The 20,575-nt window shown below is 45.4% G+C and overlaps 1 protein-coding gene across 8 annotated transcripts in view; it reads left to right on the top strand.

Moving 5' to 3' along the window:
* Positions 1 to 20,575, top strand: part of foxp4 (forkhead box P4) — a 93,523-nt gene that overhangs the window by 53,609 nt on the left and 19,339 nt on the right. For 4 of the 8 annotated variants that reach the window (XM_034082409.2, XM_034082406.2, XM_034082407.2 and 1 more), the window contains 6 exons: positions 7,458 to 7,580; positions 10,556 to 10,693; positions 14,373 to 14,511; positions 17,207 to 17,408; positions 18,873 to 18,971; positions 20,243 to 20,341. In XM_034082409.2, coding sequence (XP_033938300.1) covers positions 7,458 to 7,580; positions 10,556 to 10,693; positions 14,373 to 14,511; positions 17,207 to 17,408; positions 18,873 to 18,971; positions 20,243 to 20,341 — 800 coding nt within the window. The remainder of the gene's footprint in view (positions 1 to 7,457; positions 7,581 to 10,555; positions 10,694 to 14,372; positions 14,512 to 17,206; positions 17,409 to 18,872; positions 18,972 to 20,242; positions 20,342 to 20,575) is intronic. The other 4 variants (XM_071203110.1, XM_071203109.1, XM_034082408.2 and 1 more) reach the window with 3 other exon arrangements.

The following is a 20,575-nucleotide window of genomic DNA, read 5'->3' as shown; positions in this document are numbered from 1 at the left end:
ATAAAACTAGTTGTACAAATTGTGGGAAACCAGCGTGGAAGCCCATTCAGTTCCTGAATCAGTCTAAGTGAAAAGGCATTTCCTTGTTAAGAGATTTCACTTGAAAGATACCTCTGCAGTATTTGGATAAGTTCACTCTTTAGGTGTGTGTTTGTGGTAGGTATCAGACATAATTGGCCACAGTTAGCATAATTGCTTGTGGCACGCGTGCGACTGAGACAGTGTGCCAATTGGCGGATTACCCAGCATGATGCGTACAATGCCTCCATGACCTGCCACACGTTCTCTACAATGGACACACTTGGCACGCGCTTATACACTGGGTGGGCACAAGCAGACACATATACACCCACTTGGCAGACCCGCGGCTGGCACACTTAACACACTGCCACTTGGCATGCTCACATACAGATTAACGCACGTGCTTGGCTGTGGCCCATACGTATGTAATTGAATAGCGCGGTGTCCTGTTTTCATGTATTATGGAAGAGCTCGTTTAATTAGGAAAAAAATGAAAAGACTCATTAGAGATATGTTAATTAGCTTGCCTCTCTGCTCTCTGGAGAGCGCTGGCACCGGCACAGTGGGATGGAGGAAGAGAGGAGGGAAGAAACAGAGTCATGTCAGTCTTAAAGCAGAGAGAGAGTTTATTTCAATGAAAATACTTTTAATCAATATTACAGCCCTTATTCACCACATTTCTATATGTCGCTGAACAGTTGCCTGCCTTCCCCAGCTGCCTTATTTGAACTACTGCATATTAATGAAAATCTACTGAACATAAGGATTCTGTGGCAGAGTTCAAAGTCTTTTAACTAATCAACAAAAGTATGTGGAAAGATGAGTGTTTAACCCCCCAGAGTCTGCGGTACTGAAGCGGTTCCTTCTCTTTTATTTCCTTTCAAAGTGTTATTCCCAAAGCACTCCTTTTGTCCACTCAATGAAAGTGCTTAGTTGGCAGTTTCTCTTATTTGATGTGGAGGGAATTGGGACTGCGTGTGTAGGTTAGTGTGTGTGTGTGTGTGTGTGTGTGTGTGTGTGTGTGTGTGTGTGTGTGTGTGTGTGTGTGTGTGTGTGTGTGTGTGTGTGTGTGTGTGTGTGTGTGTGTGTGTGTGTGTGTGTGTGTGTGTGTGTGTGTGTGTGTGTGTGTGTGTGTGTGTGTGTGTGTGTGTGTGTGTGTGTGTGTTGGGGGTGGTATGGGGTCCTGACAGTTTGTGAAGGGTGCATGGGAGGAGGTTGAGCAGCCCGTGGAATGGCTTTGGCTCTGGGCAGAGGGCTGGACAGACAGAGGGGAAGGATGGAGAGGAGAGGTTTGGGTCTGACCACTGAAGTGTGAAACTCTTATTTTGTGATTTGAAACATGAGTGAAATCAGTAATGAAATATGGTCGATAAAGGCCTCTCACACTTCCCAATGAAATGCCCCGAGTGTGAGTGTGTCTGTGTGCTTCTAGAAATGTGTTGTCATTTTATTCTGAAGCACTGGGGCGTTAGATGGTGTGAGGCGGCGGACGAGGGGAAAAGAAGGTAGGGGGGAGAGTGGGGGAGGAGGATTTTCCACTTGAACTTACTGGTCTCTTACTGTCTGTATTTTTATTTCTCTGGCCCTGTCAAGGAGAGCTCAGCTTAATGCGAATCCACATGAATTGTGTGTATGCGTTTGTGTTCATATATGAGCAAAGATCTCGACTCCCTGCCTTCCTCTGTGGGCTCAGGTGGCGCTACTGTCCTCACTCCTTTATCATTTCATCTATTAATCCATCCTTACAAGCTAGCATCAACACAACCACTCAGCCATCCTCCAACCTTCCTCTCAACTCCTTTATTCTTACCTTATCCTCTGCTCAATTTGTTCTCAGAAAGCTGCCAAAACACACACCAGTTCATTTTAAATAAAGCCAAATATATTTGTAAATCATATGTGATGTAATAAATATTATTGTTAGAGATATGTGAAAACTACCAAATGCTTGCCAACTACGAACAACTTGGCAAACAAGCTGCGGTAGAAGCTCAAAATGAAGAAAGCGGCATGAACTCAATTTGTGATGAATTAACAACCCTATTTTCAACTTGGTGACTTTGCTGTCAGTTTAATAAATTGAGGAACCCAGGGAGAAACAATTGAACATTTCATCATCACCACATTAAGCAATACATTGTTTCAACTAGAAAAAACATTTGCCTACACATGTGGCTTCTACAAAAATGCATCAGAGGTAAAAGCAAATAGTTATAGATCGAAACGTACACACAAAGATAACAAATCAAATCAAACCTCCTTTGGCACAGAGATTTTGAGTGACACGAGCTTACACACACACATTGCTCACAGACAGAAACATTACTCAGCAGAACGTCTGAGGCGGTAAAATGCCTGTATCATCCCAACCCCACCTGGCTTCGCTCATCAGTTCCCCCTGGAGTAATGTGGCCCCTGGCCCCTCGGCAGATTAGCTGGAGGAGGGGTACTCACCACACACAATGGGGCCCTTTTACTTCCAGTGGAGACCTGGCCCTGAGCTCCAAACAACGCTCTCAGCACAGTGGGCGCTCCTTCTATTTCCCTTTTTCACTCAAATGCTTTTCTCTTTCTAGCCCCTCGCTCTCTCCCCCTTTTCCCACACCCCCATGTTCTCTTCTCATTTCTTGGCATGATGAGCACAGACAGGCTGTTTACCTGGAGGGACTGAGAGAGGGTAAGGAGCGATAGTGATGATAGCTGGTGAATAAACACCCAAAAAGAAGGAGGGGAGTTCACCGCACACCATTAAAGCCTTTACGCAGCGAGACGCGGCGCGGGGCGGCCTGCATGTTGAACGGGAGGCTCTCGTTTACCCCCCAGCCTGCAGGCAGCTACAGTGCAGGAAGAGGGTCATGCATTCGTGCCATGTGCATGAATAAGCACAGATGTACCCTTTTTGACCACTGCTGCCAAATGAGTTGTGTGACGACAGTAACTTCCAACAAGGATTACAAATCTTGCAAAAGAAAAATCCCAAATCATTATACAGGGTGCCCGCGGGGTCTTAAAAGTATTACAAGTTGATAAATCAATTTAGCAAAAATTAAGGCTATTAAAAAGTATTAAACGGCATTTTCCAAGGTATTACATTTTGTAGCTTGTTTTCAATAAGTATATAAATTGTCCAAAGAGGTTGTATCCTACAGTCTGCCTGCATGTAATCATTGCGTAGGTGTGTAGTGTGATTCTGTAGTTTATTTATGGCATCCCGCGCAAAGCTCCGTTTACGCCGGTTGTTAAACAGCATCGTTATGGGGAAATGCAAGTCTGGGTCCAAATGGTTGGAAGATAAGGAGGAAGGACGATCAATACTGTGTATAGTAAATGTGTCGCCAATGTAACCGGTTAAAAATCCAAGTGGCGATGAGGTCTTAAAATGTGTGGAAAGGGTCTTAAAAAAGGTCTTAAAAGGTGTTAAATTCGACTCCAGGATTCCTGCATATCCCCTGTAAGAGTGTGTGTGTGTGTGTGTGTGTGTGTGTGTGTGTGTGTGTGTGTGTGTGTGTGTGTGTGTGTGTGTGTGTGTGTGTGTGTGTGTGTGTGTGTGTGTGTGTGTGTGTGTGTGTGTGTGTGTGTGTGTGTGTGTGTGTGTGTGTGTGTGTGTGTGTGTGTGGAAGAGAGGCAGGAGTCCCTTCTAGGGTGAGGTGGTAATGCTCAGTGACAAGGATAAACAGCGTCGGGGTTTGAGATGGGGGTGAGGAGGAGGAGGAGGAGGAGGAGGAGGAGGAGGAGGAAGAGGGGAGGAGGTCTGTGTCAGCCTCCCTCTCCTCCTCCTGCCTTCTTCTCTGTCATTTTTTCAATTATCCCTCTCTCCTGCGTGTCCCCATAGACCCAGAGGCAGGGCCCGCATCATTTAGACTGAGAGCCTGTTTAGATTCTGATTATAGCCTCTTTTCTTCTCACCACTCACTGCTGTCTCTCTCTCACTCTCTCTCTCACACACACACACACACATTTTGGTTGAGGGCACACTGGATGTTGCTCTTTTTCAAACTGTCCCATGCTTTTTGTTTATTCTAAATGTGATCATTTGGTGTGCAAATGAAGTGATGGTTAGCGCTGTTGTGTTTCTGTATCAAGAGGAAGGTGAATGTGTGAAATCCAGAGTTGGCCCTGAACGAGAGAAGAGGCGCTCGTATAACCCGCCGGTCTCTGTTCAAACACGCTGCTGAGCCGCACTGGGCTTATTCCCCGGCTGCATCCTGGTTTAATATCAGATCGCCTCCTTCCTCTCTTCGTGAGGTTTCATCTGAAATGGAAAGTGGGGCTTTCCTCCTCGTTAGAATAAAAAGTCATCAAGGGAGGAGAGGAGAGAGGGATGGAGGCTCATTGAAATGCAAGTAACATCCCCCTTCTTTCTCTCCCTTCGCTCCTCTGGGACTCCATGCCTTTCTCCTCCTTCTCTTTCCCATCTTTAGGGCACTCTCTCTCTGCCTCTCTTTCTTTGTTAATCAGTTAAACTCCCTCTTCAAACAACCCCTCTAATTACTCCTCCACTCTCTGTAAACGACAAGGCTGTCTCTCGCTTCTCCTCTCCTCCCTCCTTCCCTCCCTCCCTACCCCCAGCTCCCTCTTTCCAAGACAGGGGTTGACCTCTGTCAGCCACCGAACCCTCAGAAATGCGTATGTGTGTGTTTGCACATAAGACTGATTCTTGCATTTAAGCTATAGTGTGAGTGACATCTTTTGTTTTATCATCCCATTATTATTATTAGTCGTTTCTTTAAACACCTGGATGTGTGTGTTTTCACTGTAAGGATGTTTTGAGACTCTTTGCACACCTATCGTCTATCTTTCATTCTCTTCTTCCCTGTCTCTTAATTGTGTTCACCTCCTTTTCTTTCCTTCACTGTGTGGATGGTAACCTTCCTTCTCCCCTCTCCCTACTCTCCCCTCCACTCAAATCCCCCCAAGCTTTACCTCTCTCCCACTAATCTAACACGCATCTCTCTCTTTTAAATTAACATGCAACATGAAAAAAATGGGGCGACAGCGGGAAAAAATTAAATGCATTTAATAAATGGCTGACTTCAAATCGCCCGGCTTTTCAGACTCTCCCTATTCACAGTCCAATGAAAGGGGAGAAATCATTCACCGGGAGAGACAAAGCCGAATGAAAATATAATTCCGCATTGTGAAGCGCTTTTGTCCTGGCCCGTCAAATCGCTAATGGCGAGGCTTTTGTTTTGTGGCGGCGCTCTCAGGCTGGCGGTGTCGTATGGCGGTGGCAACGCATGCCCCATAATCACCACGCTTTGTGATATTAGATTATAGGGGCAATTAATGGCGTCAAACCTTAACTACTCAGCATTCAGCCTGCCACACACACATTCAGCCTTTAAACACATGCATACGTGCACATTTATGCAAACAAGTGCACACCCACACACATGCGTTTCAGTATATCAGCACTTGCACACATGGGCGCGCGTTTGATTCTGGCGTCAGAGCATCATCCAGCACACAGAAAGGTGCTATAACTCCAGTAATTATTACGCCTGTGACTTAAAAATGTCAATGGCGGTGTGTATAAAATAGAATGTATGAGTTGTCAAGGAGGAAGAATGGGATGCACAAGAGCAATTAATTACAGCTTTTCATTCGGCTGCTTAGACTGACAAGGCCCGGCGGCGGGGGCAAGCTGGCATGACGCCAAGCTGCACCCGTCACCACCCCCACCTTACTCATGACACCCCGCCACCCCATCCCCTCTGTCTGTTCCTTTACCAACTGCCACAACAGCACCCTTCCCCTGCCTCACCCCGCTCTGACTCTGTCTTTTCTTTTCCTTCTTCTCCCTCATCTCAAACAAACACTCTCTGGCGCTACAGCTCATTCATCTACTATTCTCCATCCCTTCGCCGTCACATGTGGCTGGGAGAGTGTTTAGGAAAGAGGAGTCTGCTTTGATGAAGGCAGAGTGCGGGGCCACTGACAAACACACAGAGAGAACAAGAGACAGAGAGGGATGGAAGGAGGGAGGGAGGCTTGGGCCAGGTGGGAATTGGGGTGTTAGTATTTATGGCCAATCTTGTTTACAAAATCCGATCCTCACAGATGTAATGTCCCCCTGCCAGCTCGCCTCCTTGCTGTTTGCCGCACAATTCCCTCTCGCATCAGCCTCCCTCTCTGCCTTAGGTGGAGAGTAGATAGACTGCTCTGAAGAGAGATCCGCACTACCGGCACTTATGCACGCACACGCACGCACGCACGCACACACACACACACACACACACACACACACACACACACACACACACACACACACACACACACACACACACACACACACAAGCCCTTTGACCATGTTGACCAGATTGATATTTCACCACAAAGTGAGTATATTTAAATGGCCAATTTCAGAGGTGATAACTCAACCATGTGTTTCCCTGTGAAACCGCCAACCCCTTTTGACTGACAGGATTATTTGTATCGAGAAGGCATTATGGTTTATTAATGTACAGACAGAGAGGGACGCCTGCAAGCAGTGAGAACATATCCGCTCTCGGACTTGATCTCACTCCCTTTCCTTGCCTGCATATCTCTCTGTGTCTGGAATGCTCTGTCTCTTTTCATCCCCATATTGTTTTCTCAAACCTTCATTCAGTTAATAATCAAAGAAACACTTTGTCAGCAGTATTGTCTGTGTGGTTTTTCATATATTCGTTCTCCATTTATGCAAGGGTGTGAGTTTCTCACTTCCTGATTTGTGTGGTTAGTTTCCTTCACTTTTGCAGTGTTTGTCATCAGATTAGCATCTCTGCCCATCTCTGTGTACAATGCCTGTGCTTTATGAGTGCTTGCACCACACAACTGCAAGAATTACCAAGTACCCTCACAGTGTGTGTGTGTCTGTGCGTGTGTGTGTTTGTGTGTGTCTATGCCTGCAGCTCTATCTGATGAGATAGACATCTCATCAGATATCCACTTTGTTGTTCTTTTCTTCTTAGCCAGGCTTGACTGTGTGGAAAGAGAATCGGAGGATGTCCTAATCATGTGTTTATAAAAGCAGATTAGATTTTGTATTTCATAGGGAGATTGCCTATCTGTCCTTTTATCTGCCTGTTGTCACAGAAATTGCCAGTTTAAAAAAACGTTTCATCTTTTTACAATGCCCGCCTTGTGATGTCTATTTATCTTTGTCTGATGTTGCCAGCTCTTCTTCGCAGTGACTGAGAGAGAGAGAGACAGAGAAGGAGAGACAACACACATCTCTCACTTTACCTGTCCATACCAGCATACTGTACACCCTCCATTCACAGTGTTTGTTTTGAGTTGAGCATTTAGTTGCAGGCACAGTCATGCTTAAAGCTTGCTGCGCCGGCTGGGCCTCTTCACACAAAGCTCAGCCCATGGATTGAGTTGTCCTACGTTTGCGAGCCAGTATGTGCATTTAAATATACTAACATGTCTGTGTTCTGTGCTGCTTTCAGGTGCCCGTCTCCATGGCTATGATGAGTCCACAGATGATCACTCCTCAGCAGATGCAACAGATCCTGTCTCCCCCTCAGCTCCAGGCCCTGCTGCAGCAACAGCAGGCTCTAATGCTACAGCAGGTAAACACACACATTCACACACACATTAGAAGTGTTGGACCCGGTCCCAGGCTGACATGTTGGGATGTGTCTGTTTTAGTAGGCGCTGACACACACTGGGCGTGATTGGGTTTTATTGAACGCTCTGAGATCTTTGAAGATAAATACACATCCACATATCCACTTATACACACATTGTCATTTGGAGTACCTCCACTTTAGCATTGTTTCTAGGAGAATGTGCATGCTCCCACCTGCACATATATAAACACACACACACACACACACACACACACACACACAGACGCCTGTACACTTCTCAGCATCACACAGTGAATCATAGTGATTCAGGAGTGTGTGTTGCTGATGCCCGGCAGGTGAGAGACGGGTTGCCATGTCGACACAAACCAATAAACACTCTTCATCTGCAACAGATCTGTCAAGTTGCAAGCCGCACCAACCTATGACCTCCAACCTACACACACAAAACACACACGCAACCTTGTAAAGGCTGTGAAGAGGACTATTAACAGAGTGGGGATAGAGAAGTAATTACAGCTAGGATGTCTAGAAAACACACACACACACGCACACACGCAGGCAAGGACAGAGCAGACAGAAGACTTAATAAGGAGCGGTTGCTTTAGGCGAGTATAAATTGCAGTGGGAAGATCTGACAACATGTATCATAATGGAAATGTGAAATGTGCTAGCTTTCTGGAAGCAGACATGCAGATGGGTAAGAACCTCTTCACCAGCTCTCGACAGAGAAAAGAAAAGAAATGGGAGGGTTGATAATGCACACCCCATCTCTCTCTCTCATTCACGTACTCTCTCACACACACACACACACACACACACACACACACCACACACACACACACACACACACACACACACACACACACACACTATTAAAATCACTGAGTTTAACATTGCTCTCCCACTTAATTAACCACAGTATGGACTTGCTCATAGTGTATATCTGCAAATCAGGCACTTTTACACACACACACACACACACACACACACACACACACACACACACACACACACACACACGGAACAATCAACCAACATATCACTCACTGAGGCATTACATTTCATATCTCCATGGCAATACAGCATTGTGTAAGAGTGTGTAAGTAAGGTTTACGGCCGACTGCTGCAGTGTTTATACGGGCACCCGTTTGTGGATATGTGTGTGTGTGTGTGTTTTAACCTTTACGTTTTTTCTAACCTTTACTTATGCTACAGCTGCTTTGCCTTTATTTCTCAGTGTGTTCACTAAAGTCAAGGTCATGGTAATAGGCTGGAGAGGTGAATGCCTCACTTATACATACTCTTAATGCACAGAGCCACTGAATCAAATCATTAAAAAGACCTTAATTATCACTTAATTATTCCCTCATCTCACCACTCTCCAGCCAAGTGTGCGTGTGTGTGCGTGTGTGTGCGTGTGCGTGTGTGTGCACATGTGCGTGCTTGCATATGCATGTGTCTGTGTGATGAGGAGGCGATCAGGGCTAGTGACGCGGAAAAGAGAGATTAACTCGGCCTAAGGAGCGATAAAAGAGAGGAGAGACAGATGGAAAAGAAAGAGCAGCAAGAAGGAATAAGTCCTGCATTTAAAATGAATTAAGGACAAGAAGGAACGTCGTCGGACAAAAGCACAGTAAATTATGCAAATGTGGAGCAGTGGCTGGGATAAGATTGAAACTGGAAATGTAAAACAGCTTTGCACAAAAAGAGCAGGCCATCACATTACGCAGACTGTGTAGCGAGGATGGGCAGTGGAGTGTGGTCTGCTCGATGTAGGGTCAGACGGATGAGAGACTGAAGCAACTGCTGCTCTGTGAAGTCAGTCTCTGCTGGAAAGCCTCTTTGAACATTTGACGCACCATGAAACAAAGACAAACTGCAGACGGACACATGTTCAGGCTGTTCTCAGGAGGATACCCCCTTACACACACACACACACACACACGCACGCACGCACACACACACACACACACACACACACACACACACACACACACACACACACACACACACACACACTGTGGTCAGTGTGAGCTTTTCTGTCCGCCTTGCTCTCCTCTCAGCAAGATTAGAATCTTAATGGAGCTTCCTGAGTAAATTAGTGATTAGTAAGTCAAACAAACAGGAAAGCTGCGGCCAGTGTGTGTGTGTGTGTGTGTGTGTGTGTGTGTGTGTGTGTGTGTGTGTGTGTGTGTGTGTGTGTGTGTGTGTGTGTGTGTGTGTGTGTGTGTGTGTGTGTGTGTGTTTGCAAATCATGAATTCATGTCTGTGTGTTTCCTTAAACTAGACAGCAATGCTATATCCTGTAGTTTAAATTATTCCACTAAGCATTTGCAGATGAAAATGAAGCACACACACAGTAAGTCTGTCAAACAGATACAAACACACACACACACAGTTCCAACTGGTGTTTAATGACAGCAGTACAGTTTGTACAGTAGGAGCTGGTATGTCGCAGAAGAATATTTCCATATGCATTTTTTCGCTGTAGGCTAAAACGCGGACCTGTTCAGTCACGTCCTGTGTGTGTGTGGTGTGTGTGTGTGTGTGTGTGTGTGTGTGTGTGTGTGTGTGTGTGTGTGTGTGTGTGTGTGTGTGTGTGTGTGTGTGTGTGTGTGTGTGTGTGTGTGTGTCCAAGCAGGTTCAGCATTATATACAGTACAGTAGCTTTGACAATCATCTAACTGTACAACACAACTTGACACCCAATAATAGATCTAGAATATTCCCCAGCAGCCTTCTCTATCAGGTCTGTGTTTGCCTGCTGTACGTTTTGTCAATGAACTACATTCCACGAGACTCCCATTCAAAGTGGCTGACTATGGCGGGGCATTTTACTGTCGGTCGACTGCGGTACTGTTGAGGTTGATACAAAGTGTGTTGTGATTCACATGCCTCACATTTCTCCATCTTCTCTCCCTCCCTGCCTCCCCTCTTTCGGTGTCTGTCTCCAGTTACAGGAGTACTACAAGAAGCAGCAGGAGCAGTTGCATCTCCAGCTTCTGACTCAGCAGCAGCAACAGCAGCAGCAGCAGCAGCAGCAGCAACAGCAGCAACAGCAGCAGCAGGCCGGGAAGCAAGCAGCAAAAGAGGTGAACTTCAGCAAGCACACACACTCAGCTCAAGCACACTCTGAAGTACACGAGGACCCTTAAACGCAGTAAAAGTGGTGGCATGGGAGCCAGCTGAAGAACGAAATCCCATGAAGGATATAATGTATAGATATGTCGGCTCTCTTTTCCCCTCTCTTGTCACATCCTATGCTTCACTAGTTCATTGTTTTGTGTACAAGCTTGTCTCAATGCAAGGATTAGTGAATATGGATTTTCATTCCTTCCAGCAGCACGCCACGCCGAGGCAGTGAAAGAGTGCTGCGCTAAGCCTTACGCTATCCTGCCAAAGTATTCATCTGCGCGCCTTTAGCTCTAAGCCCGGGGTGAAATCTCTCTGTCGGAGGGGTCTGCCACTCTTTTAATTGTCAATTAACCTCGCCAGCATTACGAGCCTCCCTTGCTCTCCTTTCTCTGTCTCACACACACACAAATATGCATGAACACTATCCCGGGTTTAACCACAGCTGCGGTACAGAAGGAGATCAGAGGATCAACTAGGATCACATCGTGGCACAACAAAGAGGGTCTCTATCGATCAGGTTACTGATTGACTATATGTGTGTAACAGAGACAATGTGAAACACACAGAGGGCCAAGCAGGAAACAGACTTAGGGAGAAGGGCCTCATGAGACTATTCATATGAACGCATGAGGAGACACATCCTAGATTTCTCCTTCTCCTCCTCGTCCCCCTTCTCCCAGTGGGAAGACCCCCCCCCCCCCTTACACCCCGCCCCACAAACTCTTCGCCGACAGCGGTCAACCAACTCGACCGTGACCAAAGCAAACCAGTTGTGGTTGACTCGCATGTTGAGAGGGTGTCTGCATCGCTTTCCCCCTTTCCCCCTCCTCTCTGCTGCTGTCCCACTTTTCAGGTTTGTTGTCCTGTAACAACGAGACAAGTGCAAACACTGGTCACACGGCTACACACACATGCAGAGAGGGAGAGGCTTGATGTGTGACGGTTCACCGCACACACACACACACTTGAGGGAATATGCCTCCCACAGAACTGCATACAGCTGATATGACTAAGGCCATTTTCAGTAGTCAGTGGTTTTCAGTTGCCGCGAGCGGTCAATGAAAATCAAAAACACCTTTTGAGTCGACTCTCGTTTCTGTCCTGGTCAAACAGCTGCTGTCAGATGTCGAGGCAGGGGATGTGTTTCATTTGTGTTATGCTTGGTCTGTTTGTGAGCCTGTCCTACACTTTGAGATAATCAGCAATCAGCTAGGGATATTTTCTCTAGCAGTGAACTACTGGTGAGAGTAGTGTAGAAGAGGATTTGAACCAACTTCAGATTTGAACAGGCCTTTTACACACACACATAAAAAGAGGACAGAAGGAGACAAAGAAGACGGAGGAGGAGAGAGGGAGAACAGAACAGAAGATCTCTCCTTCGCCTTTCTACTGTTTGTGCTCCAGTGGTTGTGACTTTTTGCCCTTTTCCCTCTTTTCTGCAATTTCTCTTCACTTTCTTGTCTGCGTGGAAGTGATGCATTGAAAGAAAGAGTATGTATGTGTATGTCGAGTCAGTGTGTGTGTGTGTGTGTGTGTGTGTGTGTGTGTGTGTGTGTGTGTGTGTGTGTGTGTGTGTGTGTGTGTGTGTGTGTGTGTGTGTGTGTGTGTGTGTGTGTGTGTGTGTGTGTGTGTGTGTGTGTGTGTGTGTGTGTGTGTGTGTGTGTGTGTGTGTGTGTGTGTGTGTGTGTGTGTCTGTCGCTGGTGCATTTGGGACTGGTCAGGAGTCAGCTTAATGAAGTGGCTCTGACCATCACAAGGGATGTGTGCATGTGTGTGTCTGAGATTCTCCTCGACTGTGTGTGTGTGTGTGTGTGTGTGTGTGTGTGTGTGTGTGTGTGTGTGTGTGTGTGTGTGTGTGTGTGTGTGTGTGTGTGTGTGTGTGTGTGTGTGTGTGTGTGTGTGTGTGTGTGTGTGTGTGTATCCTTCTAGATGTGTGTGTGGGTGTGTGAATCTGTGTGACTGGCAGGCTCAGACACTGTGTGATGTGCTCATAAATCACATTGACAGCCTGTTACTGCGCTAGCTTTGGCCACTCAGCCACAGCTAATGTAAACAGAACACAGGCGCACACACACACACACACACACACACACGCACACACACACACGCGCTATGTGTGTTTTAAAGAACCATAGCCATATCTCAAGAGAGAATGAGGGACAGAGGGGGGAGTGGAAAAAAATAAAATGGACAGACAAGTAGAAAAGGAGGGGCAGGAGGTCTGGAGAGAGAAAAGAGAAAAGAGTTCATTCAGGACATTTTATCGTGATAGACCATTTATTGTAACAAATGAGAATTTGGCAGTTCATTTCAAAGAACTGCATCATGTAAGAATGACACAGATTTTGTCTACGACCACAACACCATTGCCTTTGACAAAGTTTGCAATGAGTCTGTGTGGTCCTAGAATGCTCAGTTTATTGTGATTCATTCCTCGTCCCTTAGCAACTCTTTAATGAAACTGGCCCAGATTTCCAGCAAATTATATGGTACGAATATTAAAAAACACTTTTTAACTTACTTGAAAGCTTATAGCTGAATTCCAATTGAAACAGTCGCTGGAAATGATGTTTCCCCTCTCTTTGTTTGAAACAGTTGTTGTGATAATTCCTCTGCACCCCCCTAACAGCCCCCTCCCACCCGCAAACACACTGCCATCACACTTCTTCTCCCCAGGCACTAAGTCTGAAAGGAAGTGACCTATCTGCCCTTCCTGTGAGATCCTCGCTGTTCAAAGAGTTCCAGGCTGCCACTCTCTCTATCTCGCCCTCTCTCACACACACATACACACTCATGCACACACAATGAGCCGTTCTTCAAGTTGTATTTATTTATTTTTCCTCTCTACTTGTTATCTGCAAAAGATAAAGTCCATCTCTTTTGGGGGTTGGTCAGGGAGGGTTCAAACAGCCCAGGCCAGGTTTGACCCAGACTGGGAGGGCAGGAAAGGGGACATTTATCACCGCAACACACACCGACATTATCGCCACGCGCCATGTAGTCTCTCCCACTCTCCCTTAACTCCCTCATTCCCTTTTCCTCCTCCTCCACGCAGCTTTCTTCTGTTTAATACAGGACTTTTATTTTATATGGTGTTAGTCGACTTTATGCTTGAATTTGTTAGGATTTAATGATGTAATGGGACAGGCTGACCAATTTAAATCACAATAACAATACAGGGAAGGGCTTCTTTTTAGATGAAAGATGACAAAATCAAAGGCAGCTGTCTGGCAGTCGTGTGAAAACTATAATTCACACTTTTACAAAATGTTATTCTTTGTTATAGTTTGTTGTGAGGGCCAGAAGGTTTCTACAGAATTGCACTGGCTCAGTGTACTTTCATGGATTCTCTGCCAATATTAGCAGAGGGCGTATTAATACAACTGTTGGATCAAACTTTGACCACAAATTGGCATATACATCAGTGGGTGGCCAATGGACCAGTGGGAGCTATATCTAAAAAGAAAATCATGGATATCTGTATTTATAACCTATTTTCAGAATTAATAGAAATTATTTCAGAATTATTAAATAGCTACAAAGTGTAAAAAAAGTGAGTAAGGAAATGCGGTGCGGATAACATAGAAGTAATACGTAACTTAATAACCTTTTCCCCCCTCTGTCTTTGGCCCTCAGCAGCTAGGCAGTAAGCAGTTGGCCTTCCAGCAGCAGCTGATCCAGATGCAGCAGCTTCAGCAGCAGCACATCCTCAACCTCCAGAGACAAGGCCTGGTACCACTGCAGCCCACCGCCGCCATGCAGTCTCTGCAGCAAGGTACGTGCACGCGCCGGCACACACATTCATAAACAAACAACACTCAGTCACACAGACACATCCTGACAAACATGCATGCATACACACATGGTCATAACCGAGCACACACACATACACACTGGCCTGTACCCAGTGCCGCATGTGAAGCCTGTTAAGTTAATCAGCCTATAAAAGATAAAAGGAACCTGATTGGTGGGTTTGTGGAAGGTACTCATTTGGATAATAGGTAAAATATGCTACTAAGCCCCCTGCTTGGAGGTGTGTGCATGAGCTTTTGCAAGTGTGTGTGTGTGTGTACTTGAGATTAGCCAGACACATGAACATCATCATTTTGCTATTGCTGTGCCCACTGGATATTGTTCTGTTGCTATATGTAACTGCTCCCACAGTGCCTTCTTTTTGTCAGCATGGTTTAAGAACGATAAATGTTGACTGTTTGCCGGCCCGCCCGAAGTGAACATGTGTGCATTTGTGTGTGTGTTTCTACACTTTTGCCCGTGCACAATAATGTCTTAACGCATGCACACACACTACCTCACACGCAGAGAATGCTTTAGGGGCTCCAAAGTGGCCGTAACATTGCTAAACCGCTGACTGAGTTGACCAAACAGACCCGTTTCCTTCCCTCCGTCTGTGTGATCTTTCTCTCATGCGTGGTCACATGCAAGTCACACACACAAGCACACACACACACACACACTCATAGTCGCTCTGTTATTTGAACCTGCCAAAAACAAACATAAACCTAATCAAATCATTTTAACTTCAAAAGGTTTCATTTCAAATACTGCAGGACCCAACATTTGTACAGAAACCTGATCTATGCATGTGTGTGTTTATGTGCTAGAGGGCAGGGAGTGTGTGTGTGTGTGTGTGTGTGTGTGTGTGTGTGTGTGTGTGTGTGTGTGTGTGTGTGTGTGTGCGTGCGTGCGTGCGTGCGTGCGTGCGTGCGTGCGTGCGTGCGTGCGTGCGTGCGTGTGCGTGTGTGTGTGTGTGTGTGTGTGTGTGTGTGTGTGTGTGAAAAGTGTACAGAGAGCAGGAAAACAATCCATAGAAGATACAAATTAAAAACAAATAAAAAGACAGAAGCCACAGTTTTGGATAAAAGATGTGTTCATTTTCCGACAGATACAAACATTTGGCTCGGGCATCTCTCTCTCTTTCTCACTCTCTCCCTCCGTATCAGAGTGGAATTTCCCTGCAGTGTGAAAGAGCCGGCCCATTGTGACGGCTCAGCCAGGCGTGAGGCAGAGCATTCCTCTGACCAGCCATGCCACACAAACACACAAACACACATGCATAAACACTTGCACCTACACACATACACAACTGCACACACTATTGCCCCGCCTCAAAGGGCCGTTGTGTCCGGTGGGTAGCTGGTGGGGGGTGGACATGAGTGGGGTCCTGCTGTGGGTATTGTTTGTTTCTCTTACATGGAGGCTACTGAGTTCATGGCAAAAGAACAGAGAGCATTACATTACTATCAATCAAAAAGTAGTTTCTATTGAGATTGTGTTTCAGCACTCAAATATAAATAAAATGCATTACATTTGACTTCATCCTGTTAGGCCCCGCCTTCTTAGTAACTAAAAGCCACGTAAATCAATGATTTAAAGTAAGCAAACATACTCTCATCCTCACAAATACTTTGTCGGTGACAACATTGGGGTAATTGTGAGAGGACATTTTCACCTGAATAAAATACACACAAAATCAAAAAGCTTTGTTTAAAAGTCTGTCCAGCTCCTGGCTGCTTACTGTTTAAGTTTGTTTCTAAATTGCTGACTTTAATCAGTTCTTATGAAATTACATTTTTAGCTTCTTATTTTTTATTGCCTCTTATTATTTACACACCGCCTCATTCCTCCAGAGTGAGAACTTTTGTTTTGGCGGGACCACAGAAGAATGCAGACAAAGCAGACATAATATTTGGATTGCTGCAAGGTCTCTTTAGGTGTGTGTGTGTGTGTGTGTGTGTGTGTGTGTGTGTGTGTGTGTGTGTGTGTGTGTGTGTGTGTGTGTGTGTGTGTGTGTGTGTGTGTGTGTGTGTGTGTGTGTGTGTGTGTGTGTGTGTGTGTGTGTGTGTGTGTGTGTGTGTGTGTGTGTGTGTGTGTGTGTGTGTGTGTGTGTGTGTGTGTGTGTGTGTGTGTGTGTGTGTGTGTGTGCATGGTAAGATCCATTGGAGTAGGCTGTGGCATTTTAGGCGTCTCTCTAACTGTGAAATTGGAGCAGAAATAACAAAGCTGCAACTAGAGGGAACTCAAAGTGTGCACCCACCCTGTTCAGACAAATAGTGGTAGTGACAGGAGCAGTGGTGCTGGTGGCGAGTAGCAATTGCCAACAGAGATTAGGAAATAGTTGAGGAACAGTGAATATCTGGAAAGATAACAAAGACATGCAGAAATTAACCTCTTGTCTGTTTTAGTTTGTTTTATGTTCCTCTTTCATAACCACTCTCAGACGACTTTTGTGTTTTTTGTGGATTAGAAAAGCAAGTCACAGCTCTCTATGACATCAGTTTGTTTACAGTGTGTCTGTATGTGGTTGAAATTGTCTCATCTGAATTTGTATGAACCAAATGTATTCTTGTTATAATAAGCTTCACTATCATTTGATCACATTTGCACTGGACATGTGAAACTTATCAAGGAGAGTATTGCAGCCAAGTGAACTGTGCATTCCTTCTTTGCAGCGATGTGTCCGTCAGACCTCCAACAGCTGTGGAAGGAGGTGTCGGGGGTGCAGAGCAGTGAGGAGGCCCTGAAACATGCCGAGGGCCTGGATTTGAGCACCAACAGCTCTAACTCTACCTCAGCCTTCCCCAAAGCTGCCAGTGCTCACATCCCACTGCACAGCCTGGTCAACGGACAGAGCCACACCCCAAAGAGAGACAGGTACAGTAAAGTATAGCACGTAAACATACTTAAAGGGATTGTTTGGAATTTTTTAAGTGGGGTTGTATGACATACTTATACAAAGTCAGTGTATAACACAGCAGTAGAAAGCGATTCCTATTTCGAGTAACAGATAGGAATAATGCACAGAAGCAAAATGATGTATTGCTATGGGTGGGGCTTCAGGGAAACATCTGTTAACCACCTAAAGAAACAAAATTCACTCAAAATGTACCCTATAATCAGAATATTTTCACCGCTTTACTTTGCCGTCAGAACATCCTTTCAATAGAGAGGTGAAGTCCCGCCCATCTACTTCCAACCCATGGGACCTTATTTCGGAAAAATTATATATTGAAGTCAATGGGGAGAGAAAACGTATCTTTCGATCCCGTTTGAATTGTGCCACGAATTACACATATGATGTTTGTCAATCTTAAAAAATCCTTTCCATGTCAAAAAAGTTTGTGTTTGTTGTAAAACTGTTGACTAGACTATGAAAAATACGCAACTAGAAAGACTACAAATCCCAGAATCCCGGACCTGCATGCTGGCTCTTACGGAACCGACTAACTCCCCTTGTGTGTATGTACAGCTCTCAACATGCCCAGATTTGTAGTGATTTTCACCTCATTTAATACTTTTCGCCTCATTCTGAAAGAAAGAAGTGAAATGCGCCAACGTACGGCCGTCTTGGTGTGTGGTGCGAGACGGGAGATGTAGTTCATTGAGCGGTTTCACACAAAAAAAAGTGTTACTTCACAGTTTTTCGACACATTTTTATTTTTTTGACTTGCAAAATTATCTTTTCAATTGACAAACATCATATGGATAATTCGTGGCACAATTCAAATGGAATCGAAAGATAATCTTTCTCTCCCCATTGACCATCATTTTTCCTAAATAAGGTCCCATGGAGCTCCCCCGGAAAGGGAGGGACTTCGCCTCTCTCTTGAGAAACTTGAGCTATGCTCTCTTCAAAGCTTTGGAAACAACAGTTACCACTCTTCCTTTAAAATGTTTACATTGTGACGGTGCATCTGTCCTCTGTGTGACCTGCAGTCAAGTCACACACTCTTGCTATGTAATTTTGAGGACGAGTTCTTAACTTTTAGCTTTAAGATGTTCCTCCATACCTACGCACGTAAACACAAAACATTCACATGCAGCATACCACACATCACCATGGTGCAAACGTCTCTCCGCTCATTTGATAGGAGGTGTGTTGGGTTCAGTATGTTCCTCCAGTGTGCTGTCAACCACATGCAAGTATAGTATAAATGAGAGGAGAGGATGGTGGAAAATGTATTTGTTCGATTCTATATTTGTAAATCAGTATTTGCTGTAGACATACATTCCTTGTTACCTGTGTTAACATACATGTGCTTCTACTACACTTACGGTTTGAGTGCTGTGTATCACATGGCTTTATTTGCTTCTCATTAGCGTGTCTTCGTCTTTTAGAGCCCGACTGTTTGAGTGGATATCCTCCTTTACCAAGGCAGACATTGGAGATGAACATGTCCCCCTTTACTCCAAAAGTGGCCACACCCCCAGCAGCCAGTGAGTAGCACATTCACACTCACACGTACACAAACATGGGAGGACATGACGAACACAGGGAAACGACTGGGAGGGTGGTCCAAACACTGATTCACTGTTTGCTCCAGGGGCATTGCTGACCCTGACCTCTGACCTCATTTTAGACCTGCTATTAGTGTTCATACTAAAGCTGTATTATGCTAGCCATACATCAACATAATTGGCTTTATATGATACACAGAGGGTAGCATTAGTGTGATAGCCTGCTAAGCTAATGCATGGCTGATGTGGAAGAGAATGTGGTCGCCAGCAGTGTGTCATGTCTGCTGTTTGAGCTGCTTCTGAGTTGACTCAACCACAGCCAGCATACACACACACACACACACACACAAGATCCAACCTCAGCCAGCACATATGATCAGGAAGAGTCAGAAGGGAGAGGGAGAGAGAGATGTTTCCATCTGCGAGACAAATGGTTTTTGTTAGACAACCTTCTGATGTTGATTTGAGAGAATCCCCATCCCAGTCCCCCACACACACGTGCACACACATACACAGTGATGTCAATATATGTGGAGACAGCCGTTGTCGGCGATGGTCCAGGTCTGAACCACATCTGCTACTGGACCTGCCCCACACACACACACACACACACACACACACACACACATGCACACACACAGTTATTCTACACTGGGCCCAAACCAAACCTGGCTCAGTCTTCCATTGCCACACACAAATACACAACCGCTCATAAATATGCACAGATGTACGCACAGAAACACACGTGCACGCACACGTAAGCTCACCACAAAAGAACAACCAGCACATGACGGCACCCGCCGCCAATCAGTCATGGCTGGTTGGTCCTGTGCCGAGTCTGTGTCAACTCCTGAAACATAAGAACACACACCGACACTAGCACACACACATCACATACGGCAAGGACAGAAAGACAGGTCATGGACTTGAAAATGTGTCTCTGAGGTTGCTGGACCAATTCCCTGAGCTGCCTGGCTTCTGTAACTGACCCCACTCTGCTCTGTCCTCCTCTCTCTGCACTTGGCTTACCGAACTGTTCAAACTAATGACTGCTAACCAGACTCAGATGGCTGTCGTGATGCTTCTGCAGTTCGTTTTCTCCGTCTGTTTTTGTGTGCCAGAGTGCGATATAATAAACCTTTGCTTCTTATCTGAGGAAGGAGATGTTTTATTTGCTGTTTACTTTATGAACATAACAATAGATGAAAATGGTGACATGTGTTTTACTACCTACCTTTTCTTGTGTGCAGTCATGAGGAGCATGTCGGCTCCCATCCTCTCTACGGCCATGGAGAGTGTAAATGGCCTGGCTGTGAAGCACTGTGTGAGGACATGGGACAGTTTATCAAGTAAGTTAACAACCACCATATGAAATATTATGCAAAGGATGGGGTTTCAGACACACTAAAAAAATACATTTACTATAGTACCTTGAGGTCCTGCATAAAGTATATTCAAAACAGCACACCTGTTATAGTGAAGGGCATTTGGATGTGTTTAGCATGGAGAAAACAACATTTCTAGACAGGCTCAATTATTTATTAACAAAACCTCACAAAGATAAACATTTTGATAAACTTCAG

The sequence above is a fragment of the Pseudochaenichthys georgianus genome, chromosome 5, assembly GCF_902827115.2.
Source record: "Pseudochaenichthys georgianus chromosome 5, fPseGeo1.2, whole genome shotgun sequence".
In the NCBI taxonomy this organism is placed as follows: domain Eukaryota; kingdom Metazoa; phylum Chordata; class Actinopteri; order Perciformes; family Channichthyidae; genus Pseudochaenichthys; species Pseudochaenichthys georgianus.
The sequence above is the reverse complement of the archived record's forward strand: the minus strand, read 5'-3'. Positions and strand labels throughout refer to the sequence as shown.